The 21,289-nt window shown below is 36.3% G+C and overlaps 2 protein-coding genes across 2 annotated transcripts in view; both read left to right on the top strand.

Annotated features, from left to right (window-relative positions):
* The window catches only part of LOC148947365 (uncharacterized), a 511,279-nt gene that overhangs the window by 239,994 nt on the left and 249,996 nt on the right, over positions 1-21,289 (top strand). The window lies entirely within an intron of this gene.
* Positions 13,985-21,289, top strand: part of LOC148947367 (uncharacterized) — a 75,709-nt gene continuing 68,404 nt past the window's right edge. Inside the window, exon 1 of the mRNA XM_089095779.1 lies at positions 13,985-14,022. Coding sequence (XP_088951905.1) covers position 14,022 — 1 coding nt within the window. The 5' untranslated portion in view covers positions 13,985-14,021. The remainder of the gene's footprint in view (positions 14,023-21,289) is intronic.

Genomic DNA, 21,289 nt, shown 5'->3' with positions numbered 1-21,289 from the left:
GTTTTAACACTCAAAAGTAATTTGAGGGCAACTAACCGCCCTCTCTTGGCCACCTTTTCCCCAAAAACATCCAATCAAAATTTTTAGATAGCCATTTTGCTCAATGTTGTGGATTTCCAGATAGAAATTACATTTTTGAGGCGGACACTCCCCCAGAGCCCACAGGGCAAGGGATGTAAGCTATGCCCTGGGGGCATGTAATTTTTTATTGAAAGCTTTGTCTTAGAAACTTCAAAAGGGCTCATTTGATTGGAAATTGAAAGGTCTAGTGCCTTTTTTAATAGTTGAAAGTGATTGGAGAAAGACTAATGCCCCTCTCACGCCCACCATTTTCCCAGACACATCCAATCAAAATTTTGAGTTAGCCATTTTGTTTAACGTAGTTTAAAGTTCTGGATATTAGGTCTTAGAGGATGACAACCACCCTCACAACCCTTAGGGTAAGGGTTGTAATTTATGACCTTGGGGCATATAAGGTGTCCATAGGAAGTGTTGTCGTATAAACTAAAAAAGGGCTCATTCGATTAGAAATCAAAAGACCTAGTGCCCTTTTTAATAGTCGAAAGGAATTGGAAGGCTTGAAATTTTTATAGTAAAGATCGATGTGGGTATATTGTATTAATTTTGTCGTTGTTCTTGTTTAGACCAGGACGCTTTGTATCGAAGCAGTTGTCGTAGGAACTTCGAAAAGGGCTCATTCGATTGAAAATAGAAAGGGCCGATGCCATTTTAATAGTCGAAAGTGATTGGAGGGAAACTAATCCCCCTCCCATGCCCACCCTCCCATTTGACTTTATGTTTAAAAACTAAATTTTGCCATAATATTAAATCAAATTTCACTTTGTTAATGCTAATTCCCAATAAGGCATCTCAGCTGTATCCAAAGAACGACTGAGGGTATTATGTTCAAACTTTCGGGGCTGCTTCTGCTCTTAAGATTTAACCAAATCAAAATAGTGTAACTGTATCCTAGATATCAAAGAAAGTAAACAGATTTTTTTGCGAATGGTATCAAGTTTTCAAATTCAGGTCAACTAGAGGAGGTATGAAACTAAATTAAGCACTACTATTTGTGTTCAGATTTTTAAGAGGGTTTATGTTGTTAAAAATTGCTGAAAATTTTTCTCCAGCATACAAATAGCAGGCCAAACTATAGATTCTTTAAAAAAAAGATTTAAAGTATTATTTTCGTTTTCTCTGAAAAGACTATGTCAATATAAAACTAAAAGAAATTAATTACGAAAACTTTTTCCACAAAATAAATTCTTCAAAGAAAAGTAAAGAACTCCATTAAACAAAAACTGATCAAAAATAAAATCAAATAATCTACCAAGCATGAAACTACCACAAATCAACATCGATAAATAAATTAAACCCAAAACGAACAGAAATTTCAATAAATAACCGAGTCAAACTCAGACCTAGCAGAAATTAACACAAGTTGGGCTCAAAACCCCTATGCCTTTCCAAGGCCAAAACATAATTTGAACTCTACTGAAAAAAATATAAATGTTTTTTCTTTTATAACTCTAATAGATCAAATAATATTAAAATTTTGACTACTAAATATCAGTATATGTATACTAAACTGACAATGCCCATTCACTCGTATTTTTTTCAGTAAAGTGCAAATTTTGTTCTCGCCTTGGGAAGGCACAGGGGTTTTGAGCCCAACTTATGTTAATTTTTGCTCGGTTTGAGTTTGACTCGGTTGTTTATAGTAATATCTGTTCGTTTTTGGTTTCATTCATTTATCGATGCTGATTTGTGGTAGTTTCAGGCTTGGTAGATTATTTAACTTTATTTTTGCTCATTTTTTGTTTAATGGAGTTCTTTACTTTTCTTTGAAAAACTTATTTTGTGGAAAAAGTTTTTTTTAATTAATCTTATTTAAGGACGGCGCACATCTTACCTAATGGCAGCAATTTTCTTACGTATTGACGGCGGACACATCGCCGTCACATAATATTTTTTTCTGGATTTTAGTTTTCGTCGCAGCGTTCAAAGTATTTTTTTTTCTTTATTTATTTGTCCTCACTAGGACTCAAAAGATCATTTTCGTTCCAATTCAACAGCGCCTCAAGCATCAGGACCAACAAGCTATTTCAAAATTCTTTATCCAGAACTACATTCTAAGAATAACCTACACACAAGGAGATTTCCAGTCTTTTGCACACGATACAATGTCATGTTTCCTGCACCTGCGACAATTGGTATGAAGACGGAAGACATCTATTTTCAAAGATTATTGTTCTTAATGTATTTTTAGCGATAAAAGAGAGAAGGGGTACTTAAGTTGTGTAAACACCTAGGTATAAGAGACATATCCTAAACAATATATCTAAAGGATTAAGCTTATTGTAAATAAAATTTTCATTAATAAAAACAAATTTACAAAAATATTAAAAAAATGGAAAGCAGTTAAAAAACACAACAAGCAAAATATAAAACGTGATAAACATGAAAAATAGAAAAAAAAGAAAAAAACAAAACATGTATGAATAGGAGACAGGTAGGCCTCCTAGCAGATAGTTCCAGGGGGAGCGGGCTTGTTGTTATGTGTTTCTTAGAAAAATGGTAGAAAATGGTCCACCGCTTTGCAAAACTTAGTCTTAACTAGTCGAAAGAGAGAGTATAGCAATTTTTTTGCTGAATGGAGTCGGACTTGGACTCAGCATATTCAAAGTGCCAGGAATTAGAGTGGAAATCGGTCATAAATTACAAATGAAGTTAAAAGAACCTTTTATTTTTCTCGGCATTTCTGAGAGTCCTTAATGAAAATACAGATTTTTTTTGAGCCAAGACTATGAATATTTCACACCACCGTGACAATACACACATTTGAATAATATTTTTTCATCATCCCAAAAGACATTTCCGGACATTTATTCTTAAAAATTATGCTTTCAATCCATTGGCTCTACTTGTCGCGCGCCCGGACTTTCATAATAATTTACAAAAGAAACCCGACCACCGCGACATTACACACCTGCCCCTTGGCATCCGCGTGGCATTGAACAACAGAACTTGGAATTCAATTACCAGAACATGATATGTCAAGCAATTCACGCCAAAGTACCACACTCTTGCTGCTCTGCGTCACCTTATGACACCAGACATCATTATTTTAAGCGTTTCCTAGTGTTTGAACACTTTCAAGTTCAAGTTCAAGTTCCATTTATTTCCATAAATAACAATAATAAAAACAATATCCCAAAGGGTTCAATGTCCCTTTATTCGGGAAGCAACATAGAATAAAAGAATAGTATTAAAACTTTGCATAAACAATACTGAACGATATCTAATTTACAAATATCTAAAGAAAAAAAGTCAACTCACTAGCAGTCCACACGAAACCCTGACCCTCCTTTCAGCCGACACCAAAGCAAAAAATAATATTCTCTACATCATTGAGGATCCAACGTAAACAAAACAAAACAACCACCCCCCCCTTCCAAAAAAAAGCCATAAAACAACGAAAAATTATTTAATATTTCCCTTTAATAAGAAACTTATCATATGTCTTTTCAAGGAGCCAAGTGTTTGTGATAGACAAATCTGAGCAGGAACCAAGTTCCAAGCACGTCCCACAGTCACGACCAGAACAAAGTCTGAACGAACCGAGGGAGTAGCCGGAATTATCACATCCTTCAAGTTTCGAACTGTATAAAAATTGAATTCCCCTACTAGTTTAAGTAGTCCGAAAAAACAACATGGGAGATCTCCGTGGAAGATTTGATATGCCAACGAAGATAGAGATATAACATAAATACCTTTAATCTTAAGGAGATCAACAGGAGTGTGTGTAGCCGACTGGAGAATTTTTACCGCTTTCTAATGAAGAACATGAACAGAAGCAAGTACAGAGGGAAATGTAGACATCTACACAGACAAACAGTAACATATATAAGGGAAAATGAGAGAGAAATATAAAAGACGGAGTATAGGAAAAAACAATAAACGCTTTAATTTACGAATGATTCCAAGTCCGCGGGAAATTTTCACGCTTATTACTTGAACGTGCCACTTAAAAGATAAATTTTCATCCAAAAGAACTCTCAGGAATCGCACATATCGATCCGTGGGGGCGACTTATGGATCCTCTTGGTGTAGGAAGCTCAGTAATTGTGGGGCAGCTCAAACCTGTACGGGAAAAATAAGAAGGTACGACTTTTTTACATTTAAAGTTAGTTGATTTATGTCAAACCCATTGATTGTCTTCCCTAGTCATTGCTTGAAGCTTTAGAATAAGGGATGATTCATGCGGAGCTGCAGCATCTAGAGTAGTGTCATCTGCAAATGCTACCTGCTCTTCTCGACTATCAGATGTGGACGCATACATAGTCTGAGAGTAACATTTGTGACACAATCCACAGCAAACGTTGATGATTGGGATGTTCAGAAGTCGGTAGAGGTCGTCCACATAAATCAAGAAGAGGGTTGGCCCAAGAATAGAACCTTGGGGTACTCCGTATTCAGTTGTAACTTCCTTGTCTGTATGTTCCATGGTGATAGATCTGTCAGTGAGGTATGAAAAGAACCAAAACAATGCTTCCCCACGCACACCATGGTGAGAAAGTTTACCAATGAGGATATTGTGTGTAAGGCTGTCAAAAGCTTTCTTTACATCAAGAAAAATGGCTGCAGGAATAAGATTAGAATCTAAAGATCGTCATATAAACTGAAGAAATTTAATACAAGCATGTTCTGTAGAATACTTTGCGCGTAACCCAAATTGATGTTGATGGAAAAAAAAATTTGCTTCAAGAAATCTCACCAGACGTTTGAGCATTGGCCTTTCAAATATCTTAGAGAACACTGACAAAAGAGAAATCGGCCTATAGTTCCTAGGATTCTCACGGTGACCTCCTTTAAATAGAGCTATCACACGCGACAATTTAAGACGTTGAGGAAATACTCCTAGTTGAAATGACCTATTAATCAAATGGCAAAGTGGGGTGATAATCGATGGAAGGATATGTTTAATTACTTTAGCAGAAATTTTGTCAAAATCTGTTGAAGAATTCTTAAAAGACAAAACAATATTTGCAATTTCCTGCACCGTAACATCATAATAAAACCATTGATTTCAAGCATGGGTGGCCTAGGAACTACTTCCAAGTCTGTGACAACGAGCAGTAGGAAACGCTATTAGCAGTTTTTTTCCCTATCTCCGCAAAGAATTTGTTCATATGATGTCGTACTTGGCCTTTTTTCTATGATAAGCTGATCGTCTATCATAAGAGACTTGGGTATACCTTTTATTTTTCTGGATGGCCGATTAACTTCCTTAATCACGTCCCACGTCTTCTTTATATTTTTATCGCAATCAACAAATCTTTGTAAAATAAACTGTTTTAGCTCTCCGAATAACTGATTTCAGCATGTTACGGTACAACTTAAATGCTTCTAACTTAGAATCATTTGGTCTGTTTTTGTACTCTTTCCAAAGGTTCAGCTTCCTATTTATTGACTTGAGGACTCCCGATGTTAACCAGGGAGCTATGGGTGTTGATCTTTTTGATCGAGGATTCCTTAAAGGAGCTTTTAGAAAATAAGACGTGAATTTCTCCTTAACAGTGTCATGAAATTGGCCTAATATATCGTTATAATTGCCCAAATTAATATTTTCTGGTAAAGAAAAGTCCCGTGAAGATGTACTCAGATCTTCTTTCGGTCTATCCAGCTCCACTGGTGAGCAACAGAATCTTGGTGTATCCTGTAGGACTACTCTTTGTGGATTGTGGAGGGTTGGAAACAAGGCTGCAACTGGCAAATGATCGAAAGTGTCGGAAAGCAATACCTTGTTCTTAATGAAGTGTAGTGATGAAAAAATATTGTCAATTAATGTTGCTGACTGGTTAGAAATCCTTGTTGGTATGTTTATTCAAGGAGCCAATCCATACGAAATTAGTAAAGACTAAAGATTAGAAGCCTGTCTAGATGACACAAGGTCAAGGTTAAAGTCTGCCATCAATATAACTTCAGAATTTTCAGCAAAGACTTTCCCAAGAACATCTTCTAATGTTTCCATAAATTGAGTTATAGACCAACTTGGAGAACGATATACTTCGGCTATTATTACCCTTTCCTTAGCGTTGATTGGGACTTCTATAAAAAGTGACTCAAATACCTTTTCATTATTTGTACATAAATTATGTCTTAGTACAGCCTGAAAATTATTTCAGATGTAAAATCCAAGCCCACCTTTATGGGCCGTCTTGCGGCTAAGAAATATCGATACATAACCGGGAATATCCAAAACTACCTGATGTTTCTTGCTCAAAAATGTTTCACAGAGACCGATAATTGCAGGGCGCGAATTCCTACATAATAATTGAATATCATCAAACGAGGAATTTAGGCCCTAAACGTTTAGGTGCACAACCGGGAATGCATCACCCCACCGAGCTCTGGAGTCCCAAAAAATCAGCTCCTCCAAAAACACACTATCCATAAAATTCTCAAAATTTTCATAGAAATTCATATTGGGGGCTTTACCAACCGGGTTATTTATAATTTCATTAAAAATAACTCTTCCAAATTCATAATCATTAATTTCACTTGTGTTTTGCTAGTGTTAATACCCAACAGAGAATAAGTCTCAACTATAATTACTTACCGATGCAGGTGACAGAGAGCCAGTGACGTCAACCTCTTAATCCGAAGTAAAAAGGTTATGACACGAACTTGATTATTTTGCTCAGAAACAAACAAAAAATAACCAGTAAAATAGCACAGGAAGGTGTAAATACTGAGGGTAAAGAAAGAAAAATAAAAGGGAAAATACAAAAAGAAAAATAACATTAACAAACAGCACATTTTTTGAAGATATAATATATTGAGCGGAAGTGAGCACTCACTAATAATCATGCGTCAGAATCGAAATCAGAATTGGCCGAGGGGAAAACTAGGGTAAGCGGGTCGTATCATGCGTCATCAAACTAGATCCAGATAGAACTAGAAGTCTTTTTAGATTCTAGGCATAACATAGTCCCCTTCTGAAACCACTTTGGTATGAGACACTTTATCGGAGGCAACTTTACAATTTCTTAAATTATAAGCCGTACTCAAAAGTTCTTTCCGACGTTAGCCAGCTCGAATGGAAGGTCAATACTGACGCTTTTCCCCGTATTTCTTAGATTACCAGCACAAGCCATAATATTATCTTTATGTCGAAGATTTAGAACATATAGAAGAATAGGGTCCGATGCCGCACGAGAATTTTGCTTCCTGGGACTTTTAGCCTTGCTTCTAAGTCTATATATGGTGGTGAACTTATTATCCCTGTAGTTCCGTACCGACATTTCTGACAAAAAATCATTAACGGTTTCTTCAATATTTCTTGTTAGGAATTCAATGGATGAGAAGATTCTTGCGTTTAACATACAATCCTGTTCTTAAAACCTTGTTTTTAACTGCCACAAGAACAGATTTCAAGCCAGTGTTCTCTTGTTTCAACGCTGCATTTTCTGTACGAAGATTTTCTACCAGTTGCTTTATGTTGTCCATACGCTCATCAAAATACTTTTTCGTGAGAGACATCGCTAATTATATTTTATCGGTAATTAATATATATACTGTACGCTCGCTTCTTTACTCAACTCATTAAAATGATATTTCAAAGAAACTTACGAGCATGGGGCCCTTTCTTCATAAAATCTAAGTATAGGGGCCCCGGAATCAATAGTGCCACTTTCTTGTCAAAAATTTCTTGTCTTGACATTTCTTGTCAAAAATTATGCTTTCAATCCCTTGATTCGAGTTCTTCGCGAGCCTCGACTTTCATAATAACCTACAAAAGACAACCCGTCACCACGACATTATACGCCTGCCCCCCTACCATCAGCGTGGCATTGAACAACGGAACTAGGGATTTCATTACCAGAATGTGATACTGCAAGCAATTCATACAACAGTACCACACTGTTACTACTCTGTGGCATCTTGTGACACCCGCCATCATCATTTTAAGCGTCTTCTAGCGTCTGAACATCCTCAATGGATATATTTTCTACTGCTGTTATTTTCCAATGATTCCCAGCCCTGTGCCACACAATTACTGCTCTGCGGCACCCTCTAACATCTCATTATTATTCCTAAAACATTTTTCAGAAATTTCTTGTTAAAAAATATGCTTTTTATTCATTGATTCAAGTTTTTCGAGAGCCTGGACTTTCTTAATACCCTACAAAAGACACCCCACCACCGCGACATTACGTCCCACGGCATTCACTACCATCCACGTCCCATTGGAACTCGGCATTTCACTATCAGAACGTAATACTCGAAGCAATTCACGCTGCAGTACAACACTATTACTGCTCTACGGCACCCTGCGACACCCGTCATCAACATTTTAAGCGTCTTTTAGCGTTTGAACACCCTTAATGGATACATTTTCTATTACTATTATTTTCTAACGATTCAAAGACCTGTTCCACACTATTACTGCTCTGTAACACCCTGTAACATTTCATCACTACTCCTAAGACATTGTTCAGACATCTCTTGTTAAAAACTATGCATTCAATCCATTGATTTAAGTTTTTACGCAAGCCTATTCTTGCTTAATAACTTCCAAAAGACACCCTGCCACCACGACATTACATGCCTATCATATATTTCATTACCTGAACGTGACACTCCAAGCAATTTCCGGCACTGTGCCATACTATTATTAATCTGCAGCACCCATCTGACATCACATCACTATTCCTAAGAAATTTTTCAGACATTTATTGCTAAAAATTATCCATTCAACACATTGATTCAAGTTTTTCACGAGGCAACCCCATCACGATCCCTTTGAAGACACTTTCTCGCTACACTGCTATTACAAGCCAGCTATCCGTATGACAAGCCCCCTCACCACCCTTAGGATATTTTCAACCTCTTCACTCCAAAAATAAGCTTATGAATCTAAATTAAACACTGCATTTTTTTAACAACGGGACTTGGTTTCCATAGAAGCAACACGTTTTTTCTTAAGACGAAAAAAGACTTTAATCAATACTATCAAATTTATTTTGGAAGTAACATGTTTTTTTCTAAATAGAAACTAGTTTCTTTCTAATGGCAGCAATTTTTCCGACAGAGATAACAAATTTCTCTTAGAAGTAACAATTTTTGGTTAATGCTAATAAGTTTTCTGTTAGAAGTAGCAAGTTTTTCTTAACACTAACAAATTTTTTCTTAGAAGTAACAACTTTGCCCTTAATACTAACACAGTTTTACTTAATACTATCAAATTTTTATTGGATGCAACATGTTTATCTTAATAGTAAGAAAAACAAGTTTTCCTTAGTACTAACAAAGTTTTACATAATACTAACAAATTGTTTCTTACAAGTAACAACTTTTTCCTTAATGATAACAAATTTTTACTAAATACTATTATATTCTCTTGGAAGTAACAGGTTTTTCTTAATATTAACTAATATTTTCTAATAACAGCAACTTCTCCGTCAAAGATAACAAATTTCTATTAGAAGTAAAAATTTTCTGTTTACGCTAACAAGTTTTCTGTTAGAAATAGCAAGTTTTTCTTAAAACTAACAAATTTCTTCTTAGAAGTAATAACTTTTTCCTTAGTACTAACACAGTTTTAGTCAATACTAGCAAATGTTTATTGGATGTAACAGGTTTTTCTTAATAGTAAGAAATAGCAGCAAGTTTTCCGTCAAAGATAAGAAATTTTTCTTGGAATTAACAATTTTCTGTTTACTCTAAACATTTTTCAGTTAAAAGTAGCAATTTTTTCTTAACACTTACAAATTTGTTTCTTAGAAGTAACAAGTTTTTACTTAATACTATAAAAGTTTTACTTAATACTAACACATTTTTTCTTAGAAGTAACAAATTTTTCCTTAATAATAACAAAGTTTTACTTAATACTGTGGAATCCTCTTGGAAGTACCTTTTTTTCTTAATAGTAACTAATATTCTCTAATAGCAACAAGTTTTACGTCAAAGATAAAGAATTTTTCTTAGAAGCAACAATTTTCTGTTTACTCTAACAAGTTTTCTGTTAGAAGTAGCAAGTTTTTCTTAACACTAACAAATTTCTTCTTAGAAGTAACAACTTTTTCCTTAGTACTAACACAGTTTTAGTCAATACTAGCAAATTTTTCTTGGATGTAACAGGTTTTTCTTAATAGTAAGAAATAGCAGCAAGTTTTCCGTCAAAGATAAAAACTTTTTCTTGGAATTAACAATTTTCTGTTTACTCTAAACATTTTTCAGTTAAAAGTAGCAATTTTTTCTTAACACTTACAAATTTGTTTCTTAGAAGTAACAAGTTTTTCATTAATACTAACAAAGTTTTACTTAATACTAACACATTTTTTCTTAGAAGTAACAAATTCTTCCTCATTAATAACAAAGTTTTACTTGATACTATCGAATCCTCTTGGAAGTAACTTTTTTTCTTAATAGTAACTAATATTCTCTAATAGCAGCAAGTTTTACGTCAAAGATAAAGAATTTTTCTTAGAAGCAACAATTTTCTGTTTACTCTAACAAGTTTTCTGTTAGAAGTAGCAAGTATTTCATAATACTAACAATCTTTTTCTTAGAAGAAACAACTTTTCTCCTTAATACTAACAAAGTTTTACTTAGTTTTTCTAACATCATTTTTGAAATAGCTTGTTAGACCTGATGCTTAAGGGGCTCTTCTAATGGAAGGAAATAGAACTTTCGAGTCCTAGTGAGGACAAATAACTAAAGAAAAAACGCTCCGAACGTTTCGACGAAAACTAAAATTCCAAAAAAAGTATTATGTGACATTGATGTGTGCACCATCATTACGCAAGATACGTGCTGTCATTACGTAAGATGTATGCCATCCTTACATGAGATATGTGAGCCGTCAGTGCGTAAGGTGTGTGCTGTCGTTAAGTTACAAAAGGGAATTCCCCAAGGATCCTGTTGCAAGGTTACATAAAATTGTGTCATTCATGTTATACCTGTCCATTTAAAACGGGGTGTGCCCTGTGACGTCATGGTGTCCAGGGGGCTGTGTCACGGGAACATCGCTAGCTGTATTCCCTTTAATAGAACATCAGGAGTCCCAAGAATTTTGCCAGATAGTAACAGGGTCTGCATTGAGCAAGAGCGAGCGGTTAGTAGCTCCATTTCCCATGTTTAATTTCCTATTATTGCTACTTGTTAAACATCCCGACCGCACTCCGATTACTCGTATAGAACATACTGATACACTTGGAATCCCGGGAATATTACCAGGGATGTCGTGACGTAACATGGCTGTCATGGAAACACGGCCTTCTTGGAATCCTAATTTAATCTGCTCTGGGCATCTCATGCTATTTTCCTATGGGTGCCATAAAATTCCCAGGCTGTTTTTCTATGGACCTATTTAAAACGCGAGGGTGTGTTGCTAGCTGTGTTCCCTTTAATATACCACCTGGAACCATATTGCACAGGTTCGAGGGGCTAGTAACTCCATTTGTTGGTACTTGTTAAATATCCCAACTACACTCCGATTAATAATATAAAAATACTGACACACAATTGCGTCATAACACCTAGAAACAGGGACGGAATTGCACAGTTGCGAGGGACTATCAGCTCCATTCTCCTGGTTAATTTTCCTATTATTACTACTTGTTAAATATCCCTACCACACTCCGATTAATCATTTAAAAATACTTAAACACAAATACTTTACCTTGAAACCCGGGACTCTTGCCAGGGAATTTTGTCGGAATCTTGACAGGGCTATCTTGACATCACAGGACTTTCGTGAAAATCAGGGGAGGGCTATTGTCCAAGTAATTATCCCTATAATACTCCCCCTAGCTTAGGTCCATTGAGCCACTCCTGGCTAGGGGTGGCTCAAGGTTGGCTGAGGGTTGCGTTATCTCCTGAGGTATATTGAAGGATCGTTTTGACTCTTTTGAAAGAATTTCAATCTCAGTATTTTTATCGTATCTCTTGGGGGGCTTTGAGATATGGATAGAGTGGCAAAAAAAGACACGGGAGGGAGGCTGGCTGCCTTAAAATCATCTTCGACTCTTAAAAAGGCACTGCAACTTTCATTTTCTATTTCAGTGGCCCATTTCCTTTTCTAAGATATTGGAGATGGGGCGTTTGATAACCTGGATGCAAACAGTGTCTTTTGGTTCTGATCTATCCCTTCCTCCGAATTATCATTCCCAGTCCTATTCCAATCCCCCTCCCCTCATTAATATTTTTTCTGATCCTGAGATATAACATGTATTCGATTTTGAGAACTTGGCAACCCATACTGCCTTTTGATATGTCTCGTAATTCAGTCATGCAAAAACTGTAAGTATTATAGAAGCTTACAGTATCAAACATTATTTACTTTTAGATTTGAGAGAAAACTGCTTAGCCCCTTCCCCTACCCCGGAACACTGAAGTTCGATTTCTATACCTATACCAGCCCCTTGTTTCCTCCTGCCTCATAGTACCTGAAGGTTGGAAGTCCACCCCCACGGTAGTTTCAAAGATATTCCAGACATTGTAACCTGGAGGCAAATATTATCTTTTGGCCCATGTTTACCTTCAAAGTCAAAATTAAAATGTTTAGTTTAACCTATCCCCTCCAATACTCGCTCAAAGTTTTGACTCAATTTTTTGGGCCTTTTTCAGGATACTGTAAATAATTTGCTTCATCCGATTTCTTTCAAATCTTTAGAAGGACACTAGTACCTTCAGTGTCCAGTCCGTTCAGCTCTCTCGGAATTATATATGACCATGTCTTCCGTATGAAGTGGCCTGGTAAAAAAAAAACATGGAAGAAGCTTTTCAATAGGGTCCCATTAAAACCCCTCTCACTCAACAGAATCTACGATTTTAAGCTAATCAGAATCCCAAGATCAAATACACTCCTCTTTTTTTTATAATAAAATCTATGTGTAAAAAAGAGTACCTTGCATAGTTTTAAGCTCTTGACCCGGGGGTTACGGCGGTTCCTATCATCCACTTAGGCATATTTTATGGAACTTTCGACTATTTTTTACAGGATGAATCCCCCAAAACTTAGATTGGGTGTCTTGTGGTGGTTGAGCGGGTGCCAAGTGGTTACAGGAGGGGGGTTATTTGCCCTCCAATCCCTTTCAAATTTTAAAGGGCGAAATAGAGCTTTCAGTTTTTAATCGATAAAGGTTGCAACCCAATTTTTGTATGCGGCTGTTTTTGTTGGTTTTAAGTTTTACTGTTTTACTCATTGTCATTTAATTTAGTTTTATGTTTCAATTTATAGAAAAATTTAACTTTTTCAACTGAAAGTAAGGAGAAACTTGAATGTAAGGACTAAAGCTCAAAACGAACAGAAAGTATTCCGTATATGATTAGGGCAGCCACCTCCGCAACACCTCACTCAGTACGTGAAAGTTTATCAGTGCTTTAAAGCTTTATAATCCCATTCAAAGGCCCTTGTTTTTCAGCAGTACGAGTGAGGGAGAAAGTTTCAGCAAAACGAGTGTGGGAGAAAGTAGGAAACAGTCTTCCTCATGCACAGAATAATTTCTGTTCGTTTTAATTTTGCTCCTTACTTTGAGTTGAATTTTTTTTTTAATTTCTGATGGTTTTTGTTACTTAAAATTTGTTAGTGGAAACGGAAGTTTTCTAGTAAATGTACTTTTTCATAGTGTCAGAAAATATGAAAAGAAGATTGATTTCAATATAAAAATAATCATGTACTTAAAATTTGAGACAGATGTCCCAACATAGATTTATTGTCCGCAGATCAGATTTATCCCCTTGTTCAGACTTATGATTTTCAAATCAGATTTGAACATAATAACGCTGTTGCTTGAAAACCGTAAATATCTAATTAATCAGAAGCTTGAAATCCTACCCGGCCACCCTATCTTGTTGTGACAACCTACGGAACCTGGGAAATCTGATGACTTGTTTGCAAAGCACGACCACAGTGGTATCTACAATCTATCAACTCCTAATTAGTGGTAGTATGTCAACCGCTCTTCGAGAGGCAAGTCACTTAGCGGAAGTTACTAAATCTGATAATTAAAAGTGAGTTGTTCTCTCTTTTCGGTATAGCCTTTTTTGTCTTTTATGTAATTTTCTAAGAAAAGTATTTTCTGTTTTTTATTTTGCTTTAGAATTATTTTCCGAAAATCTTTTCCGTTTTATCGGTGGTCTTTTATGAAGGCTACTTCTAAGGAAGACACACTATAATAGCAACAGTGTACTGTTACTATTATATTCTTAATTTAGCAGTTTCAAACAGTTCGTGGTAACAAATTGTAAGTAAGGAGCGACCCAGCTCAATTGTAACCGAAACTATAAAAAAAGGAATTTTGATACCAATAGGCTATATATATCAAAAGAATCAAATTTTTATGCTACTTTCAAATATATAATTCTCATTAAGTTTAGTCTTACCTATTAAAAGCTAGAAGCCAGAAAAAAATCCCTTATTTTCGAAAGAAGGGGGAAACACTCCCTAAAAGCCATGGAATGTTAACGTATCTTAAAATAACACCATCAGATTCAGCGTATCAGAGAACGCTACTGCAGAGGTTTCAAGCTCCTATCTGCAAAAATTGGAATTTTTTATTTATTGCCAGAGGAAAGATCACGGATGCGTGTTTATTTAATTTATTTCCCCAGGGGTGATCATATCGACCCAGTGGTTCTAGAATATCATGAGAGGGCTCATTTGGACGGAAATTAAAAGTTCTAGTGCCCTTATCAAGTGACCAACTATATTGGAGGGTGACGAGGCCCCCTTCCTCGCAGCTTTTTTCCCCAAAAGTGTCCGATCAAAACTTTGAGAAAGCCATTTTGCTCATCATAGTTGAAAGGCCCAATAACTATGCCTTTAGATATAAAATTACCTCCCCCCTAGCCTCAGGGGAAAGGTCTTTAAGCTATGAAATTTGTCCATTTTTTATGCATTGTATAAGTTATTGGGAAGCATGCATACATTTTAGAGTGAGGGGGGCGACAAATTTTCTGCTGAGGGTTTTTCCACGGCGGATTTTTCCTTGGGGAGGGAACTTTGAAGGGGGTGAACTTTTGAGGAGAAATTATACAATGAGGTAGTTTGCAAGAATTCCTATACAAAATTATTTTTATATCTTACTTTCTCTATTCTGTCTTAATTTTACGAGTGGAGCTGTTAAGGATAATTGTCCCGGGTAAAAATTCATCGGGATCGAAGTGTCTAGAGGATGTTTCCGTGTGGAGAGTATTTGTCCGTGGAGGTGGGGTCAAATTTCCTGGGATTATTTAAAAAACGATCAGAAATTAAATAGAACAATACAAGTTTTATCAACTGAAAGTAAGGAGCAACATTAAAACTTAGAACAAACAGAAATTATTACGTATATGAAGGGGGTTGCCTCCTCGTCAATACCTCACTCTTTACGCTAAAGTTTGAATTTTGTTCCAATTCTATAAGAGCGTCTTATGAAACACAAGGGTTAAATTGGAAAATATGTCAAGAAAACATCAGCCCATTTTCAAAATGAGGGGAAAAACGATTTTTCATAATATTTTCTAGAAGCCAAGTATTGAGGTCATGGGAGGGGGATGTAATTGTTATTCAAATTACATTTCTAAGAAAAAAGAAAATAGTTTCACTTTGTAACAGTGTATGTTTTATTTAGTAGGGACATGCGCAGATCTTCTAAAAGCCGCATACCAAAAATGTTTCCACTGGAAAAGTTTAGAAAAAAAGCATTTGTTTATCACACATTGAAATAAATTATCAGTAGAAATTCATAAATTTAACAGGTGATTTTTTTTAAAATATGAAAGTCTTGGAAAAATAATTTATGATAAAGATGTATGGGAAATATCAATGATACAGCTCCAATGAAGGTAAACATATTCAAAAGCAAAAAATATGATAAAAATCTTGACTAATATCCAAAAATGAAGAGAAAATAGAGTATTTCTTGCACAATGGTCTAAAAGGGTGGTGATGAGGTGTTTGGGGAGTGGGTTTTTGATGAAACATGCACATTTTTTTAGAAATGTACATATTTCATATTTATTTGAATCATATACATTTTTTAGAAACGAATGTTCTATTACTTCCTGTAACAAAAAAAGTTATGAGAGTTCCAAGTAAAGATTTCTTAAAGATAGGAGATTTTTTTCAAATTTGAAACATTAACAATATTTTCTAAACTTACAGAAAATATCAATAGCAATTCGTTACAAAGCTTTTAGTTGCAAAAAAAGAGTGAAACGGTTAAAGGGGGTTAAACTGGTAAAAAGAGTTAAAAAGGTATAACATGTTGAAAGGGCCATGTTGATCTAAAGTAGGTTAAATTGTTAGAAAGTATTAAAGTGTTAAATGGGTAAAAAAAAAATCTTAAACGGGTTAAACAGAGCAAATCAGCTAAAGAGCTTAACGGTTTGAATAGGTTAAAGGGATGAAAGTTAAAAAAAGAACTAAAAAGTTTAAATAGGTTAAAAAGGCTGAAGGGGTTAAAAGGAGGTGTATTTCCCCTTCATTGGATGACTTCGGCGATATCGTTTTGCCTTGTCTTTATTCGCGCAAAGATGCTCTCTTATAATTATCTCCGATGTATGAAGCCCTGAGAAGACCCTCTGTCTTCATCGTGTTCAAAGAAAATATCTTTTAAAACCTGCAATTGGCAGAAACAGAAATGCCAAAAAGTTAAAGTATTCCAATTTATTTTAATACAATTATTAACCTTTCTGAGGCTAGTACCCCAAAATCAAGGATCCTCATTACGATTATTCGCCAACTCAGGCAAGCCACAATGCCAATGCAGACGGTACCTTAGCTAGTATTAAATAAAAAAAAACAAGTTTTATTTAACTGATTAAATTAAAAAACTTTTTCCGAAAAATAAGTTTTTCAAAGAAAAGTAACGAACTCTATTAAACAAAAAATGAGCAAAAGTAAAATCAAATAATCTAACAAGTGTGAAACTAATACAAATCAGCATCGATAAGTAGAAAATACAAATGAATGTGCATTGTCAGTTTAATTTACATATACTGAGATTTAGTAATCAAAATGTTAATATTATTTGATTTATTAAAGCTATAAAAGTAAAAACATTTATATTTTTACAGTAGTGTGCAAATTTGGTTCTGGCCTTGGGAAGGCATAGAGGTTGTGCGCCCAACTTAAGTTAGTTTCTGCTCCTTTTGAGTTGACTCGAATAATTATTGTAATTTCTGTTCGTTTTGGATTTCATTTATTTATCGATGCTGATTTGTGGTAGTTTCACGCTTGGTAAATTATTTGATTTTATTTTTGCTAATTTTTTGTTTAATGGAGCTCTTTACTTTTCTTTGAAAAATTATTTTGTGGAAAAAGTTTTTTTAATTAATTTTTGTTCGTTTTATATTGACTTAGTGTTGTCAGGTGAAAAAAAATAACATTTTAAATCTTTTCGTTTTTTAAAACTAGTTTGGCCTGCTATTTGTATGCCGGAGAAAAAATTTAAGCAATTTTTAACAACATACACCCTTTTAAAAATCTGGACACACATAATACTGTTTAATTTAGTTTCATACCTCCTCTAGTTGACCTGAAATGGAAAACTTGATAGCATTCGCCAAAAAATCTGTTTACTTTCTTTGATAGCTTAGATACACTTACGCTATTTTGATTTGGCTAAATTTTAAGAGCAAAACGGGAGGGTTGGCGAGGGAGGGTGGGCGTGGGAGGGTGGGAGTGGAAGGGGGATTAGTTGTCCTCAAATCACTTTCGACTATCAGGAAGGGCATCAGCCCTTTCTGTTTTCAATCGAATGAGCCCTTTTCAAACTTCCCACGACAACTCCTTCGATACGAACTGTCCTGGTCTAAGCAACAAAAACAACAAAAAATAATACATTGTACCCAATTCAATCTTTCAGAGGCAACGCTGTAGCTTTGCCTATAGTAAAGGCCATGTGGCTCCAATGTTTTATTTTTTTTCCCCAGAGGCACTTTATATGGAAGGGGTCGTCGTAGAAAATTCAAAGGGGGCTCATTCGGTTGGAAATTGAGAGTTCTAGTGCCCTTCTTAATAGTCGAAAATGATTGGACGGCAACTAGCCCCCCCCCCCCCCACGCGCATCATTCCCCAAACACATCCAATCAAAATTTTGAGATAGCCATTTTGTTCAGCGTAGTTGATTTCCAGATAGAAAATATATTTTTGAGGAGGACACCCCCCACAACCCTCAGGGCAAGGGTTTTAAGTTATGCCCTCGGAGCATATAAGGCTTTTATAGAAGGCGTTGTCGTAGAAACTTCAAAAAAGGCTAATTTGATTGGAAATTCAAAAGGCTAGTGCCCTTTTTAATAGTCGAAAGTAATTGAAGGGCAACTAGCCCCCCCACTCCCATCAGTCCCCCACCCACATTCCATGAAAATTTTGAGAGAGCCATTTTGTTCAGAGTAGTTGGTTTACAGATAGAAAACATATTTTTGAGGAGGTCAATCCCCCACAACCCTCAGGACATGGGTTTTAAGTTATGCCGTGGGGGCATATAAGGTTTTTATAGACCGAGTTGTCGTAGAAACTTAAAAAAAGGCTCATTCGATTGGAAATTCAAAGGGCTTGTACCCGTTTTAATAGTCGTAAGTGTTTGGATGGCACATAGCCCCCCCCCACGCCCATCATTACCCCAAACACATCCACTCAAAATTTGAGATTGGAATTTTGTTCAGTTTAGTTGGTTTCAAAATAGAAAATATTTTTTTGAGGAGGGAACTCCCCCACAACCCTTAGGACAAGGGTTTTAAGTTATACCCTGGGGGCATATAAGGTTTTTATAGAAGGAGTTGTCGTAGAAACTTCAAAAATGGCTCGTTCGATTGTAAATTCAAAAGGCTAGTGCCCATTTTAATAGTCGAAACTGATTGGAGGGCAACTAGCCCCCTCCCCTGCCCGTCATTCCCCCAAACACATCCAATTAAAATTTTGAGATAGCCATTTTGTTCAGCGTCGTTGTTTTCCACATAGAAAAAATGTTTTTGAGGAGGACACTCCCCCACAACCCTCGGGAGAAGGGTTTTAAGTTATGCCCTGGGGGCATTAAAGGTTTTTATAGAAGGTGTTGTCGTAGAAACTTCAAAAAAGGCTCATTCTATTAGAAATTCAAAGAGCTATTGCCTTTTTTAATAGTCGAAAGTGATTGGAGGTCAACTAGCCCCCCCCACGCCAATCATTCCCCCAAACACATCCAATCAAAATTTGGAGATAGCCATTTTGTTCAGCATAGTTGATTTCCAGATAGAAAATATGTTTTTGAGGAGGAAACTCCCCCAAAACCCTTAGGACAAGGGTTTTAAGTTATGCCCTGGGGGCATATAAGGTTTTATAGAAGGCGTTGTCGTAGAAACTTCAAAAAAGGCTCATTCTATTAGAAATTCAAAGGGCTAGTGCCCTTTTTAATAGTCAAAAGTGATTGAAGGGCAACTAGCCCCCTCCCCACTCCCATCATTCCCCCAAACACATCCAATCAAAATGTTGAGAGTTTTGAGGGTTTTAAGTTGTGCCCTCAGGGTATAAAAGGCTTATATAGAAGGCGTTGTCATAGAAACTTCAAAACAGGCTCATTCTATTAGAAATTCAATGGGCTAGTGCCCATTTTAATAGTCGAAAGTGATTGGTGGGCAACTAGCCCCCCCACTCCCATAATTTTCCAAAAACATCCAATTAAAATTTTGATATATTCATTTTGTTCAGCGTAGTTGATTTCCAGATAGAAAACATATTTTTGAGGAGGAAAATCCCCCACAACCCTCAGGACTAGGGTTTTAAGTTATGTCCTGGGGGCATATAAGGTTTTTATAGAAGGCGTTGTCGTAGAAACTTCAAAAAAGGCTCATTCTATTAGAAATTCAATGGGCTAGTGCCCTTTTTAATAGTCGAAAGTGATTGGTGGGCAACTAGCCCCCTCCACGCCCATCATTCCCCCAAACACATCCAGTCAAAATTTTGAGATAGCCATTTTGTTCAGCGTAGTTGATTTCCAGATAGAAAAGATGTTTTTGAGGAGGAAACTCCCCCACAACCCTCAGGACAAGGGTTCTAAGTTATGTCCTTGGAGCATATAAGGCTTTTATAGAAGGAGTTGTCGTATAAACTTCAAAAAAGGCACAGTATATTAGAAATTCAATGGGCTAGTGCCCATTTTAATAGTCGAAAGTGATTGGTGGGCACCTAGCCCCCCCCCACGCCCCTCCTTCCCCCAAACACATCCCTTTAAAAAGTGGGGATAGCCATTTTGTTCAGCGTAGTTGATTTCCAGATAGATAATATATTTTTGAGAAGGAAACTCCCCACAACCCTCAGGGCAAGGGTTTTAAGTTATGCCCTGGGGGGCATATAAGGTTTTTATAGAAGGTGTTGTCGTAGAAACTTAAAAAAAGGCTGATTTGATTGGAAATTCAAAGGGCTAGTGCCCTTTTTAATAGTCGAAAGTGATTGGAGGGCAACTAGCCCCCCACTCCAATCATTCCCCCAAACATATCCAATCAAAATTTTGAGAGAGCCATTTTGGTCAGCGTAGTTCATTTCAAGATAGAAAATATATTTTTGAGGAGGGCAAGCCCTCACAACCCTCAGGACAAGGGTTTTAAGTTATGCCCTGGGGGCATATAAGGTTTTTATAGAAGGCGTTTTCGTAGAAACTTCAAAAAAGGCTCATAATATTAAAAATTCAAAGGGCTAGTGCCCTTTTTAATATTCGTAAGGGATTGGAGGGCAACCCCACGCCCATCATTCACTCAAACACATCCAATCAAAATTTTGAGATATCCATTTTGTTCAGCGTAGCTGATTTCAAGATAGAAAATATGTTTTTGAGGAGGACACTCCCCCACAACACTTGGGACAAGGGTTTTAAGTTATGCCCTGGGGGCATATCAGGTTTTTATAGAAGGCGTTGTCGTAGAAGCTTCATAACAGGCTCAATCAATTGGAAATTAAAAGGGATAGTACCCTTTTTAATAGTCGAAAGTGTTTGGAGGGTAACTCGCCCTTCCCCGCCCAACACCCCCCCAAAAAATCCAAGAGAGATTTGGAGAAAACGCTGTGGTTTAATGCAGCTAATTTTAAGACAGAAAATATATCTTTGAGGAGGAAACTCCCCCTCAATCCTCAGGGCAAGGCTTTTAAGTTATGACCTGGGGTTATATAAGTTTTTTATAGAAGGTGGCGTCATAGAAACTTAAACAAAGGCTCATTCTATTGGAAATTCAAAGGGCTATTGCCCTTTTTAATAGTCAAAAGTGATTGAAGGGCAACTAGCCCCCTCCCCACTCCCATAATTCCCCCACACACCACCACTCA

The sequence above is a fragment of the Artemia sp. Qi Xiang Cuo genome, chromosome 10 (assembly GCF_049724085.1).
Source record: "Artemia sp. Qi Xiang Cuo chromosome 10, ASM4972408v1, whole genome shotgun sequence".
NCBI classification, from domain to species: domain Eukaryota; kingdom Metazoa; phylum Arthropoda; class Branchiopoda; order Anostraca; family Artemiidae; genus Artemia; species Artemia sp. Qi Xiang Cuo.
This window is presented reverse-complemented; position numbering and strand designations above follow the sequence as displayed.